General features: G+C 40.4%; 1 protein-coding gene across 3 annotated transcripts in view; it reads left to right on the top strand.

The window, feature by feature from the left end:
• LOC138044713 (uncharacterized) overlaps positions 1 to 10,431 on the top strand; it is a 15,477-nt gene extending 5,046 nt beyond the window's left edge. For all 3 annotated transcript variants that reach the window (XM_068891162.1, XM_068891158.1, XM_068891152.1), the window contains 9 exons: positions 984 to 1,055; positions 2,409 to 2,495; positions 4,545 to 4,696; positions 6,367 to 6,481; positions 7,586 to 7,652; positions 7,783 to 7,920; positions 8,667 to 8,744; positions 9,160 to 9,230; positions 9,723 to 10,431. In XM_068891162.1, the coding sequence (XP_068747263.1) occupies positions 984 to 1,055; positions 2,409 to 2,495; positions 4,545 to 4,696; positions 6,367 to 6,481; positions 7,586 to 7,652; positions 7,783 to 7,920; positions 8,667 to 8,744; positions 9,160 to 9,230; positions 9,723 to 9,908 (966 nt within the window). In that variant the 3' untranslated portion in view covers positions 9,909 to 10,431. The remainder of the gene's footprint in view (positions 1 to 983; positions 1,056 to 2,408; positions 2,496 to 4,544; positions 4,697 to 6,366; positions 6,482 to 7,585; positions 7,653 to 7,782; positions 7,921 to 8,666; positions 8,745 to 9,159; positions 9,231 to 9,722) is intronic.
• The last annotated feature ends 2,069 nt before the right edge of the window (positions 10,432 to 12,500 follow it).

Raw genomic sequence — 12,500 nt, 5'->3', positions numbered from 1 at the left:
TAAGAGTGAACTTACAGATTTTACTGGGTGTCTTGAAAACAAAGACCGCTAAGACCGCTAAAACCCTAAGACTCGAAAATGAAGAAAGTAACCCAAAACCCTCAGTTTGGCTAACCCAAGGCCTAACTTGGCCTAAAATTGGTTTTTAGGCCTACAGGTTAGCCAAAAATGAGGGTTTTGGGTTACTTTCTTCGTTTTCGAGTCTTAGGGTCTTAGGCATCTTTGTTTTCAAGACACCTGATTTTACTCTAACATCAGATGATTTTACTTTTCAATGGGGACTGCTTCAGTGATGAATGTGTTAACAACATCTAGGTGCACACAAAAACTATGCCCCCTTTAACCCTTTTAATCCTGTGAAAGTGACTCACAGATTTTGCTCTGTCTGATTTCAGACGATTTTATTCATGAATGGGGGCTGCTTCAGCGATACATTGTAAATAGGAAGCTTTAGCGATGACGATGGCAACTGCAACTAGAGCATCTTTGTTAAATGTGAATTTGCGCTTTTGTAATCACTTCTTGACTATTCCAAGCATTTTAACATGACAAAGGAGTGGCAAACCCTCAAGAACAAAACTAGTTTGAATGGCACTCAGTTTAAGGGGAAAATGAAAATTTATCCTCAAGCGCTGACGTTCTCCCTAAAACCTCAAATTTGGTCATTTCATGTTGTTGTTTTGCTGACGATGGCAAAGAAATGGACAAAAATGAAAAGATGCACCTGCAGTGCATTTACAGCTATTGCTTTTGCTCACTAAATTTGCAAACTTGTGGCGTTCTCATAGCCGTTGCCGTTGTCATTGCTAAAACTGCCTAATGTGTTTAACTGAAGTTCACATGATACCGGTATTCTTCAAGGCCTGAGTAATGCTTCCAACATGATTGGCAGTTCTATTTAAAAATCATGGTAAACCACACTAAGAGCAGAATATAGAGTGAATACCCAGTGAATTAAAAACAACTTGGGTTTTCCTCTTGAGGGTGTGTCCATCGGCATGGCAACTACTGGCGTGAGAGATACTCAGGAGGCTGGAGATGTGCTGAACAAACAGGTTAGGTTTATTTGTTGTTGGTGCTAAAATTAAATTCTAATTCTGATATGAATAAAAATATTAAATATGAAAATAAATAGAAATAATTAATAAGTGTCAACCAAAGGGAATATTAACTTTAATGATTGGTTTCATGGAGAATTTAATCAGGGGTGCAAGATTAAACAGAATGAGGGAGCCCTTGTGGTGTAATGATTGGGTTGGGACTCGTTTTGGTTTAAATACTGCTCTGATCCTGATTGGCTGAATTCAGCTCCACCATACTATGGAAATAACCGACTGTTTGAATTCCAGTTGGGTTTCAGAACAATATTATTGTTATGTACATTGTCATTGCAAGTCCTAATATTCATAATTATTCCACTATGATATGAATTTAGTAACTTTATGTTTTACTGTCAGAGGAGTTTAGTTTTGGTATCTTTGATTTACTTTGAAGGGATTCAAATTCCTCTTCATGAGAGATATGGCCGGAATTTAAGGGACACTGAAAAATGCAGGCTGCAGACTGTGCAGAGTATCTGTAAAAATATTAATGAAAATTCGGTTAGCCTGAAAATCAATTTGGATAGCCTAAATGGGCCTAAATAAATACTGCTCTGATCCTGTTTGGCTAAATTCAGCTCCACCATACTATGGAAATAACCGACTGTTTGAATTCCAGTTGGGTTTCAGAACAATATTATTGTTATGTACATTATCATTGCAAGTCCTAATATTCATAATTATTCCACTATGATATGAATTTAGTAACTTTATGTTTTACTGTCAGAGGAGTTTAGTTTTGGTATCTTTGATTTACTTTGAAGGGATTCAAATTCCTCTTCATGAGAAATATATTGCCGGAATTTAAGGGACACTGAAAAATGCAGGCTGCAGACTGTGCAGAGCATCTGTAAAAATATTAATGAAAATTCGGTTAGCCTGAAAATCAATCTGGATAGCCTAAATGGGCCTAAATAACATTCAGGTTATCCTGTTTACAGTTAGCTCTCAATGCTTGTGAGGGTAACACCATATTTTACCCCTGGTCTGCACGGTCTGCACAGTCTGTAGTCTGCGTTTTGCTGTGACCGGAAATTTAAGCTAATTAGATGCATGTTGAGTTTCATATAAGCATCACTAGGTGTCCCCTTAACTTTTAGTAACTTTAACATCATATTTATCCAGACATGCAAGCAATAAATGTCACTTTTTAGGCGACTATCTAATTTTACTCCTTGAGTACATACAGGCAGGCAAGGTATGAACCATGGCAGTAAAACAACCCAAAGCCAAATTTTCTATTCATATTATTAGGTGTATTTGTGGACGGAAGTGCAAGATCTGATCATTCTGCATTAATTTTTTCAGGGGTACAGAAGATTGAGCACATTTTATGTTCCAAGAGTTCTTCTGAATATGCCTGCTGGATTTATTAGCATAACATTTGGACTCCAGGTTTGTGGCTTCATAGTGACTGTTGTGGCCAACCTCCTTCATATCCCTAAGTCCCCATTGCAAAAATTATGCATTAACAAACCACGAAACCACTGAGCATCCACTAAACAATCAAACGTTTCTTTATTGTCAGTTCCAGTGAGCAATGTACTGATTTTATCAACTTGCTGCTCAAATTTTAGAATATGACCAAATAACCCTAGGTCTGTACATGACTGTACAATTTCTCTTGTTTTGTTTGCTAACTTGAAAGCTCACAACAGCGACAGATTTCTTTATTACAAGAAAATTTTAAAGGATTAGACATTATTAGCACAATGAATAGCTATTCTACACAAGCCTTGCCTAAAGACATCACTAAGGGACTAAGATCCCTCAGAAACGTGATGTTCAAAAGCCGATTATTGCTAATCCTTTTCAACGCTGATATTCGCAAAACTTTACATTAGAATAAGTCAATCTTGAGAAACAAAATAAGCGAAAGAAACTTTCACCAAAAAGTTTACATGTATAGTGCGGTACGGCGTGTAATCCCGTAGGACTTTCGTGCCGAAAGTGACTTTTTCGCTATTTTGCACTAATTTTGGGTCGAATAATAAGAATCCGATAGGGTTCAAATTTTCCGACCCCGTCTTTTCACATATGTATCTGGCTACTTAATTAGATGCAAAAACGGTTTTGCAAATAATTTTGCTATAACTCAAGAAAAATTAGCTCAAGATACATTGACCAAACTTGACACGAATCTTGATCTTGATGACGTACATCGTATGACTTAAATTGGTTACCATGTCAACCAGCGATGACGTCAAGATTAACTACCTGCTATTTTGGTGGCGGCCATCTTGGACTTTCATTTTTCTTAAGCAAAACAGTGCATTTTGGATAAACTTCAACTAACCAATGATTTCCATTACGAGCGATGTCCAGTTAGATGCAGAACTTTCTTTATTTTCCTTTTTTTTTACAGTGCAACGCGCCTTACCGTGGCCACCTAACAAACTTCACATTTGACAATCACACGTAAATACGCCAACTCAACAACCCATGCAACGTTGTTCAACTTACAATTGTGCGAACTTTGCAAGGAGGCGTGACTGTTTGTGTCAGAAAGGAGAAACCCAGGACAACACTAATTGGAACGAGACAGCAGTGTGTTTTTCGGCCAGTCAAGCCAAACGTAAATTGACTTACGTTTTTAAACAAATTTAAGTCATACGACGTACCTCATCAAGGTTAAGCCTTGTTTCAAGTTTGGACAATGTATCTTGAGTTACAGCAAAGTTATTCGCAAACCTTTTTCTTGTTGCATCTAATTAGCATAACTTAATATAAATTAAATCCTGAAGTACCCAGAAACGTGAAGACGGGGGTCGGAAAATTTAAACCCCATCGGATTTTTATTATTCGACCCACAATTAGTGCAAAGCAGCGAAAAAAAGTCCTAAGGGAGCGATTTTTCGGACATACCGGACCGCACTATTACTCTAATCCTGGATTAAGTTAATCGGCTTTTGAACAACCGGGCACAGGAGCCCGTGACTAGAAGATAAACAACAGCCTTATATTCCTGTCACGGCGTTTTCACAGACTGATTTATTTTTTAGATTGAACTTCCCATAAATTAGACTCCCGCAGGAACCTAATGACCAATCACAAGAGACTAACTTGACATCAAAGAATCACTGAACCCTTTGTCTTTTGCGGATAAGGTAGCCTTAAAATAGATCGGTCTGTAAAAATGCCCTGGGAGCTGTACACTCTTACTCATGGGCTCCTGTGCAACTGACCTAATTGCATTAAATTGCAAGTAAGGGACAGTGGATTCAGGGAAGTGGGACCCTTAATCTTCTCCCTCCCTTACTCTCAAGAATAAATTCAGTACCATTTTAGGGAAACGACTCAAGGCAATTGCAGAAAAAGCATTGGCAAATTGTTCACCTCCTGTCCACCTCTGGTACTTCCTTTCAATCCCCTCCGGTGGAAAAAATGTTTTCTGCCATCCCTGGATTTAGCATGGTCATGATACGTTTCGTTCTTGTTCATCAGGGTCCAAATCACGCAGTCTGCACTGCGTGCGCAGCTGGTGCGCATGCTATTGGGGATGCCTTTCGGATAATTCGCTACGGTGATGCCGATGTGATGGTCGCTGGTGGAGTTGAAGCGTGCATATCGCCGCTTGCTATGGCGGGGTTTTGCAAGTATGTGAAATAATAAAAGTAACGTTTGTATTCATCTTTGTGGGGGTTCGTTGGGTACTCTTAGGGGGAGAAGAAAGTGTGAAATGAGGAGAAAAATAAGTAAAATCAGAGGGTGACTAACAGTGGAGAATGGACACAATGAAGAGTGGAAATACGAAATACGGTCATCAGAGTGGAAGGATCAGGACGTTTGCACGTCCCTGATCGTTTAGGTTGAATCTGCAACTTTTTCTTTCCGGCTACGCCTTCCGTCCACACGTATCCCGCGAATTCGCTGGCGAATCCGAAACTTTTTAAATACGTTCTCCAGGGTGGATATTTTTGAATCCGATATGAATCCGGAACCGTGTGGACGCCAAATCCGGATATTTTTTTCATCCGGATTACGTAACAAGATCGAGCCCAGTTCCTTACCGTGAATCAATTCTCAAGATGGCTGCCGAGGGCTTCATGGCGCATGCTCTGTTACCCTTGTTTCCTTGAGGAGTCCTGAGCACTAGAGTGAATCCGGATACGTCTCGGATTCGTGTGGACGGGCCAATTCGATTTGAATACGCTACGTGTGGATGGAAATATTTTTGAATCCGGGAAGAAAAGTTGCGGATTCAAAAATATCCGGATACGTGTGGACGGGACCTTAGTGATTATCGATTGTTATCGATTATCAATGTCATCGATAATCGATAAGAATCGATCAATTATTTTACAATGACTGCAAAAATTCTCGCGCGCTCGTTGGCTAATTTTTATTGTCAATAAGCGGACAGACACATAAATTTATAATTTACGCGATAATGACGCGATATTGCTCGCGTCAGCTTGAAGTTTCTTGCATTTTTGTCTCGCTTTCTTCTCGTGTTTCGACTTAATTTTGACCCCTCTGCCTTTTTGTTATTGTAAAAAAAAAATTATGACTGTTTTTCATGCGTCTGTCCTGCTATTGACAATGAATTTCGCCGTAACATTGTCAAAGTAGTCTGCGGATCCACTCGGCTATCGCCTCGTGGATCCACAGCTACTTTGACAATGTTATGACGCAATTCATGATCAATAACAGGACAGACGCATGAAAAACTGACATCAATTTATTAAAATGACATATATTTGAAGGTTGAACTAATCAATAAGACTTTTTCTGTGACTCTTGAGTTTCAGGCTAACGCGATCATCAGACAGACTTTAATGAAGAGTATACTTCGCTTACTTTTTATTGATTAGTTCAACCTTCAAATATACTACGCTCTGCGAAACGCATCGAGCACTCTACCACAAGGATAGACTATACTCAAGATTTATCAATGAAATAACATCGATTTTCATCGATTACCAATAGGAACGCCAATCGATGACATTCGATGAAGTTCGCGGCTACTTTTGTGTGATTATCGATTGGTCATCGGTTGACCGATGCCAATCGATGCCAATTAATTAACCGTAATCGATTGCCATCGATTCATCGATTGATTGTCCGATCATCGATTTCCATCGATTGTTCAGGCCCTGATCAATGTGAAGGGAAAAATGAAGGAGGCAGCGACAAAGGGAGATTCGAATATTAATCTTGTGCTTAAACACAAGGAATGAATTTTATGTGAGCACTTGTACCAATGACCAATGAAAAGCAATACGAAGTTAACGTTGCTGTTTGTGCTTGTTATTCTTGAGCACAGAATGCGTGCGCTGACCACCAAATTCAATGACCATCCCCAAGAAGCATCGCGACCCTTTGATAATCAGAGATCAGGATTTGTCATGGGTGAAGGGGCTGGAATTCTGGTTTTAGAGGTACGAACTTGTTTTCGAGTAGAGATGAAATTTATTTGGGAGTAACGTAAACTAACGTTGACAAAAACTTGTAAGGAGATGGATAGCAATTTCTTATGTTAATTAAAATCAGTTCAGAAATAGGAGTGGGTGACGTGTTACGTAAATTACTCAAACGGAGCCATGCGCATGGCAAAATGTCACTCGGTAAAGTTGCATAAATTTTGCCAGCAGAATCTCGAAAAGAATGAGAGATATTTAAGGGGGCTTTTTCTAGCTCAATTTGAAGGGAATCAACAGCGCTGATGCTGTGCAGTAAAAAAAAAAAGAAGAGAACTTAATACATCCATGTGCAATGTAATGGAGTGGTATTGTGATTTGCCTGTGCATCCTAGTGGCATATGGGGCTATGCCCAAGCTTCCATCCAGAGGTTAGAAAATACTTACAGTCAAAACGGCCGAAAAATCTTTGGAGGATGACGCAGAACTTGAGCAGAACTTCGAGGGGAAGGAGCGATTTTTACAAGCACTGCCAGAAGGCAGAATAAGCCATTTTACGAACAGAAATTGGCCAACTTTGTCACCTTGTGTCAAGAGCGGAAAAATGAATCGCCCATGCTATATAAGCGCGGGAAACCGTTCAACCGGCAATCGTTGATAACCACGGGAAAATATTCGTCCGCTGCAAAGTACGGGAAGTTGTCCAATAGGTGGCGAGCGCGGGAAAGTGTTTAACCAGTGCCAAGAGAAGGACTTAGTCCAGTTGTTTATAAGCACCGGAAAATATTCATCCAGGGCCAAGAGAGGGAAAAGAGGGACATAGTGCGCGGGGAAATGTTGGTCCGGTGCTAATTGCTGTTGGCAAACGCGGGAAAGCGCTTAACCAGTGCCAAACGCAGGACAATTGCTATTTAATTATTTCATAATGCAGGAAGAAAAACAAACAACTGTTGCTTAGGGAGGCGTTCAGGTCCAAAAACATCTAAAGCGGGAAACACTGTTAGTGATTTTCTTACGTGGAAAGAAAGTTTACTGAGGCAGCGTCTGCATTATGCCACATGAGTCATCTTTGTGCACATCAAGTGAGTTTTCACTTCACACTTTGGTTTGAATATTTTTCTACAGGAATACGAACATGCGGTTAGTCGTGGTGCCAAGATTTACGCTGAAATTATTGGATACGGACTTTCAGGTATCAGTTGTATTCGTAAAGTGCTTTATTAAGTTTTTGAGTGTTTCGGTACGATGCCTTGCGCCATCTTCTTAGAGCTGTGAAAAGGAGCCTTTGATTATCATACGGCTTCCTCTTTTTGTTGTTACAGGTGACGCTTTTCATATCACTGCCCCGTCAGAGGGAGGGTATGGAGCATATTTAGCTATGAAAAATGCTCTTAGGGATGCGAGACTCGTACCACAGGACATCCATTATATTAACGCGCACGCCACATCTACGCCCATTGGTAAGATTGAACATTTGAGAAATCGTCGTCGCTTCAAATCCCATCTGGGGCTCACATTTTTCCGAGTTTCCATTTGATACATAAAATCTTTCATGTAGTATTTCTTATATTGCTCGCTTCGGTGGTCGGTTGGTTACATCCTTGATATGCCTTAGTGTGACTGGGTGATGCAGTTATCGAGGTGTTATCGCCGATATGCCGTAATGTGACGATGCGATGCAGTTATGAGGCATACGTGCAGGGATGGCGCAGTGGTGATAGTATTCCCAGACTCGGCGTCATAAATGTACGTGAGTTGAATTTCTTGGTTCCCTACCCTGCACCGAGAAGTTTTTCTTCCGGTTCTCCGGTTTTCCCTTCTCCTCAAAAACCAACATTTGATTTGATTTGATTTGATTTGTTGATTCCAGTTGACAGTGTCCCCAAGTAGTGCTCCAGCGCGAGAAGACTAGACACTTGAATAAAGTTCCTTTCCTCTTACGTGGTAATCTGAAATTTGACTGTGTGGCTGCTTGATGCAGTTCTAGTCAATACCCACATTTCACCCTTACTCGCCAGAGTCTCCAGTCGCGCAGTGGTTAGAACATCCGACTAGATCACGGAGGGTGGTTGAAATCCCTTCTATCTGTGCATCACATAGCATACTCTCGTTCATTGTCTAACCCTTACTTATAAAGACAGTTAATGAAATAGAACCTAAAAACAAAATGGAAATTTCTTTTCTTTGTTACGTTTATGATTAACAGGAGATGCTGGCGAAAACAATGCGATAAAAACATTGCTTGGGAGCCACGCCAAAAACGTTCAGATATCATCTACAAAAGGTAAAAATTATCTCGCAAGGAAGCGATCCATGAGATAGCGAGTTGATCAATTCTCTAACACGATTTATACTATGAGATGAAATGACGTTCTCGAAAATAATGGCTTCTTTTTTTCAGACCAGAGTATTCCAAATCAAAATAACTTGAAACATGGAGCACATCAAATGCTAACAAAAATTCATTGCCTTGGCGTTGGCCAAATGGTTCTTTGTCATTATCATGAAACGCACTTTTTACGGTGTTGCGTTTGTAGAATACTCAGGAGAAATAAGTCCCGAAACCGCTCCGTTATATAGGTCCTGTTTAGACGCTGTACCTTACAAAAGGCGAATCGAATTCACTGTTTTAAGTCATCTTCACAGCTTTTGAAGTGAGCCAAAGAGAACAAGTTGAATTACAATGTATTTGTTTTCAGGAGCTACCGGTCATTTGCTTGGTGCCGCAGGTGCAGTGGAAGCCATATTTTCCGTCCTAAGCGTCGCGGAGGTACGTTCCGTAACTCCACTTTGGTACCTTCCAGGTTTGCTTTTGGTACAATATTTGTGATGATCGCTTGGTTTAAATGTTTTGGGTCAAAACAAAGTTTATACAGTCCCGAAATCAAAAGAACTTTGCAGACCTGTTAGTTCGGCTATTAGTACATCGGACCACCTTTCGGTGGTTGAAATTCGGCCTGATCAGACACTTAAGGGTTTAACTTAGGAGAAAGTGTAAACCACGTGTTCAAGTGATTATCCTTGGGAGCCGTTTTAGTTAAAGACGGTAAGCTTTAGGTGCGGTCTCAAAATACTGGACCATGAAGAACCTACTCACCGTTTTCAGTGAGTAACCGGCCCTGGCTTTTGATTTTTGCACATCGTTGTAAAACGCATTTAAGAAGACTCGTTTTTGCAAACGCGCTGTTAAGCGGTATCTGATAATGATGATCGTCAATGGTAAAGATGATGGTCGTGGTGCAAACAGTTCCCTTTCTTACAGGGTTTAGTTCCTCCCACATTGAACTTGCATGGCGTGGATTCAGAAGAAGAGTTTGACTTGAATTACGTGCCACTAAGATCCCAGCAACTTAATGCACCAGAGCCGAGAACGGCGCTAACAAACTCGTTTGGTTTCGGCGGTACCACTGCATCTTTGTGCTTCAGACAGTTCACCAATACCAACTGAAGTAAATACCCCATCCGGGGAACCAGTGCTGCTGGCTTCGGAGGATCTCCGTTTCCCGTTATCCAATCAGGAAAAGTATTATATTGGCTCTGATATGTTTTCCTTTTTATATTAGGTTGTGAGGGGCTGCTAATCGAGAGCACTATATTCGGAATTCCGTTTTTTAACAAGATCCATTTCTCAAGGTGTATTAAATAATTTAGTGCCATTTAGGGCAAGCTACCTTCTTCAGAAGGAATCAAGAAAGGAGTACAGATGGCCGCCTAGAAATTTTAGGCGGAGAATTTCACTCGCTAGACCCGGCCTCAAACGAAAACTGCAATCGTGTTTACATGTTTGGTGAGAGGACCTGCTTCAGTTACGCAGTCCGGATATTGACTTGTGGTGAGCTAGAAATGAGACTAGGGAGGGTGAAGAGGCCACAAAACTTGACGTCAGGGGGTCCCTCTTTGACATTGTTATATACCAGTAGTCTTTAGAGATTTATGTATGTAAGTTTGAAATAAAACGACAGCGTATGATATTCATGGAGACCCTTTTTCTTCGCGAAACAAACTGCGAAAGTAACCAAGTGTTGCAATTGACAGACTTAGAGCCGTCCCTTTCCCTTCATCACGCGCGCAACGACTGCTTCCTTCGAGAAGCACGCGCTAAGGCTGCCTTACGCGAGGAAACAAATATCCCAATCTAACCTTGGTGTCGGCAGCCAAGTTGGCTGCAGCTACACTTTGGCTTTGCGAAATCCGACGAGGCATGAAAGGATTCTGTTTTTTCTTTATGGTTGTGTCCATAGCTGTCCTTTCATTGAAATGTGTAAACTCCAATTTTGTCTGTCCTTGCGTTATTTTATTTTGTCAGTACGTGTCAAGTCTGTTGTGTGAATTGACGGTTTGCGTAAACATATTGAAAAAACAATATTTGCAATTAGTGTGGGCAACCAACTTTGTCTATTGCAATATTTTAATAATAAAAGGATTTATTGCTCTGTAAGGACAGGCGGCAAGCTTGTTTCGGAAAAAAAATCCCGACTTCTTCTTGTAACTAATCATTGGGACGCTTTTCTTGGGGACGAAAACCAAGGAGTTTTGGATTGTGTTTTTGATAGGCTATCACGTTACAAATGCTATTTTTCATGTTCAGACCGGTTAGAAGTAAGAGCTGATAAACTTAAAATTGCCTTTCTTGGTTAAACTGGCCGGTGAAAAAAGGAAAGTTTTCTTGTGTCCTTTATAATACTTAATTGACTTAATTATATGCAACCCAACCAAGCACTTTCGAAACTAATCCGCCAAAATGTTTCTATCATTAAACAAGCGCTTTTCACCTGTCACCTGAAAGTGTTTGTGAAAATGATGTCTTGACAGTTCTATGGATTTGTTTGTTTTGCTTGCTTGCTTGCCGTGTCGATCCAAGTTTGCGGTTAATTTTTCCCTGTAATTTTTTTAAAGCGAGAAGGGCTTTCAGCTTTTTTTCTCAACTTGAAAAGGCCGCATGAATGGGAGTTTGCGCCCCACACAAAATGTTCGCTCGCATAGGTTACGTTACACCTTTGTTCGTTTCAGTTAATGAAACGTTGCTTGCCAAGACGTCAAAACGATAGATTATTTTACTCGTAGAAGAACCAATTTAGTTTGGCCAGTTAAGAGCAGTTCTCAATTTTCTTCCGTTTTGGCTTGCATTGAACTCGGCCAAAATCTTGTAAAGTTACTCTTTCGTTCGTGACTTGATGTTCAATAATATTGAACTAGCACAACAAATGCTCACGTTTGTGAACAATTCACTGTCACCAGAGGTCATATAACATTTTTTGCTCGGTTGGGGCTATCCTCGTACAGAAGGAACTGTCCTGTATTATGGAGCCTAAACACGCTCTTAAAACTTAGCTTTGCAATAAGTGATGTGTCTGCGAGTCAGAAAAAGAGATCTAGGGCTAGTGCTAGAGTGCTCAATATTTCTATAACACTGGAGGTTTAGTTTAGTAATTTGTTCAAGCTTTAGAGTGAGTTTTTCGAACGTGGGAAAGTGTCGGGAGAACTACAATAGCTCAATTCTCAAATATTACTCGTCTATTTATTTCTCTTCTGGACTGTCAATCCTGTACCCATCATCTGTGTACGTTCTACCCGATTTTGGTAATCTCTTTTAATGCAATCAATCAATCAATTAGTCAATCGACCTGACTAGCTCGTGCTGTTTTCTCTCCGCTCCTAAGCCCGTCCTGAGCATCAGCTGCCCTAGCTCATTATGAACGAGATTAAGACTAAAGCGCAGTTAAAGTGCCCGGACAGTGTTTGCAACCTTAGACTTAATTGAACCTTCTTCAAGTGCTTCTCAGATTTCTTCATTTATCTGTTTGTTGAACAGAATAAATATTCTTCAAAACGGTTTGTTTTTCGTCCTGCATTTGGGACGTGGGAAAAATGAAATAGTTGTTTTGTCCTACTTGGGACCAAAAAAGCTCAGTGGAAAGAATGATATAACTGCCGTATTTTCCTTCTGGATAGTGCTTGATAGTTATAAAGACTGCAAACCTCTTAGTGTAGTGTCTCCCTGGAACAACAGGGATAAAATAAACAATCGCCTGAAATTTAG

This window comes from Montipora capricornis, chromosome 1, assembly GCF_036669925.1.
Source record: "Montipora capricornis isolate CH-2021 chromosome 1, ASM3666992v2, whole genome shotgun sequence".
Taxonomy (NCBI): Eukaryota; Metazoa; Cnidaria; class Anthozoa; order Scleractinia; family Acroporidae; genus Montipora; species Montipora capricornis.
The sequence above is the reverse complement of the archived record's forward strand: the minus strand, read 5'-3'. Positions and strand labels throughout refer to the sequence as shown.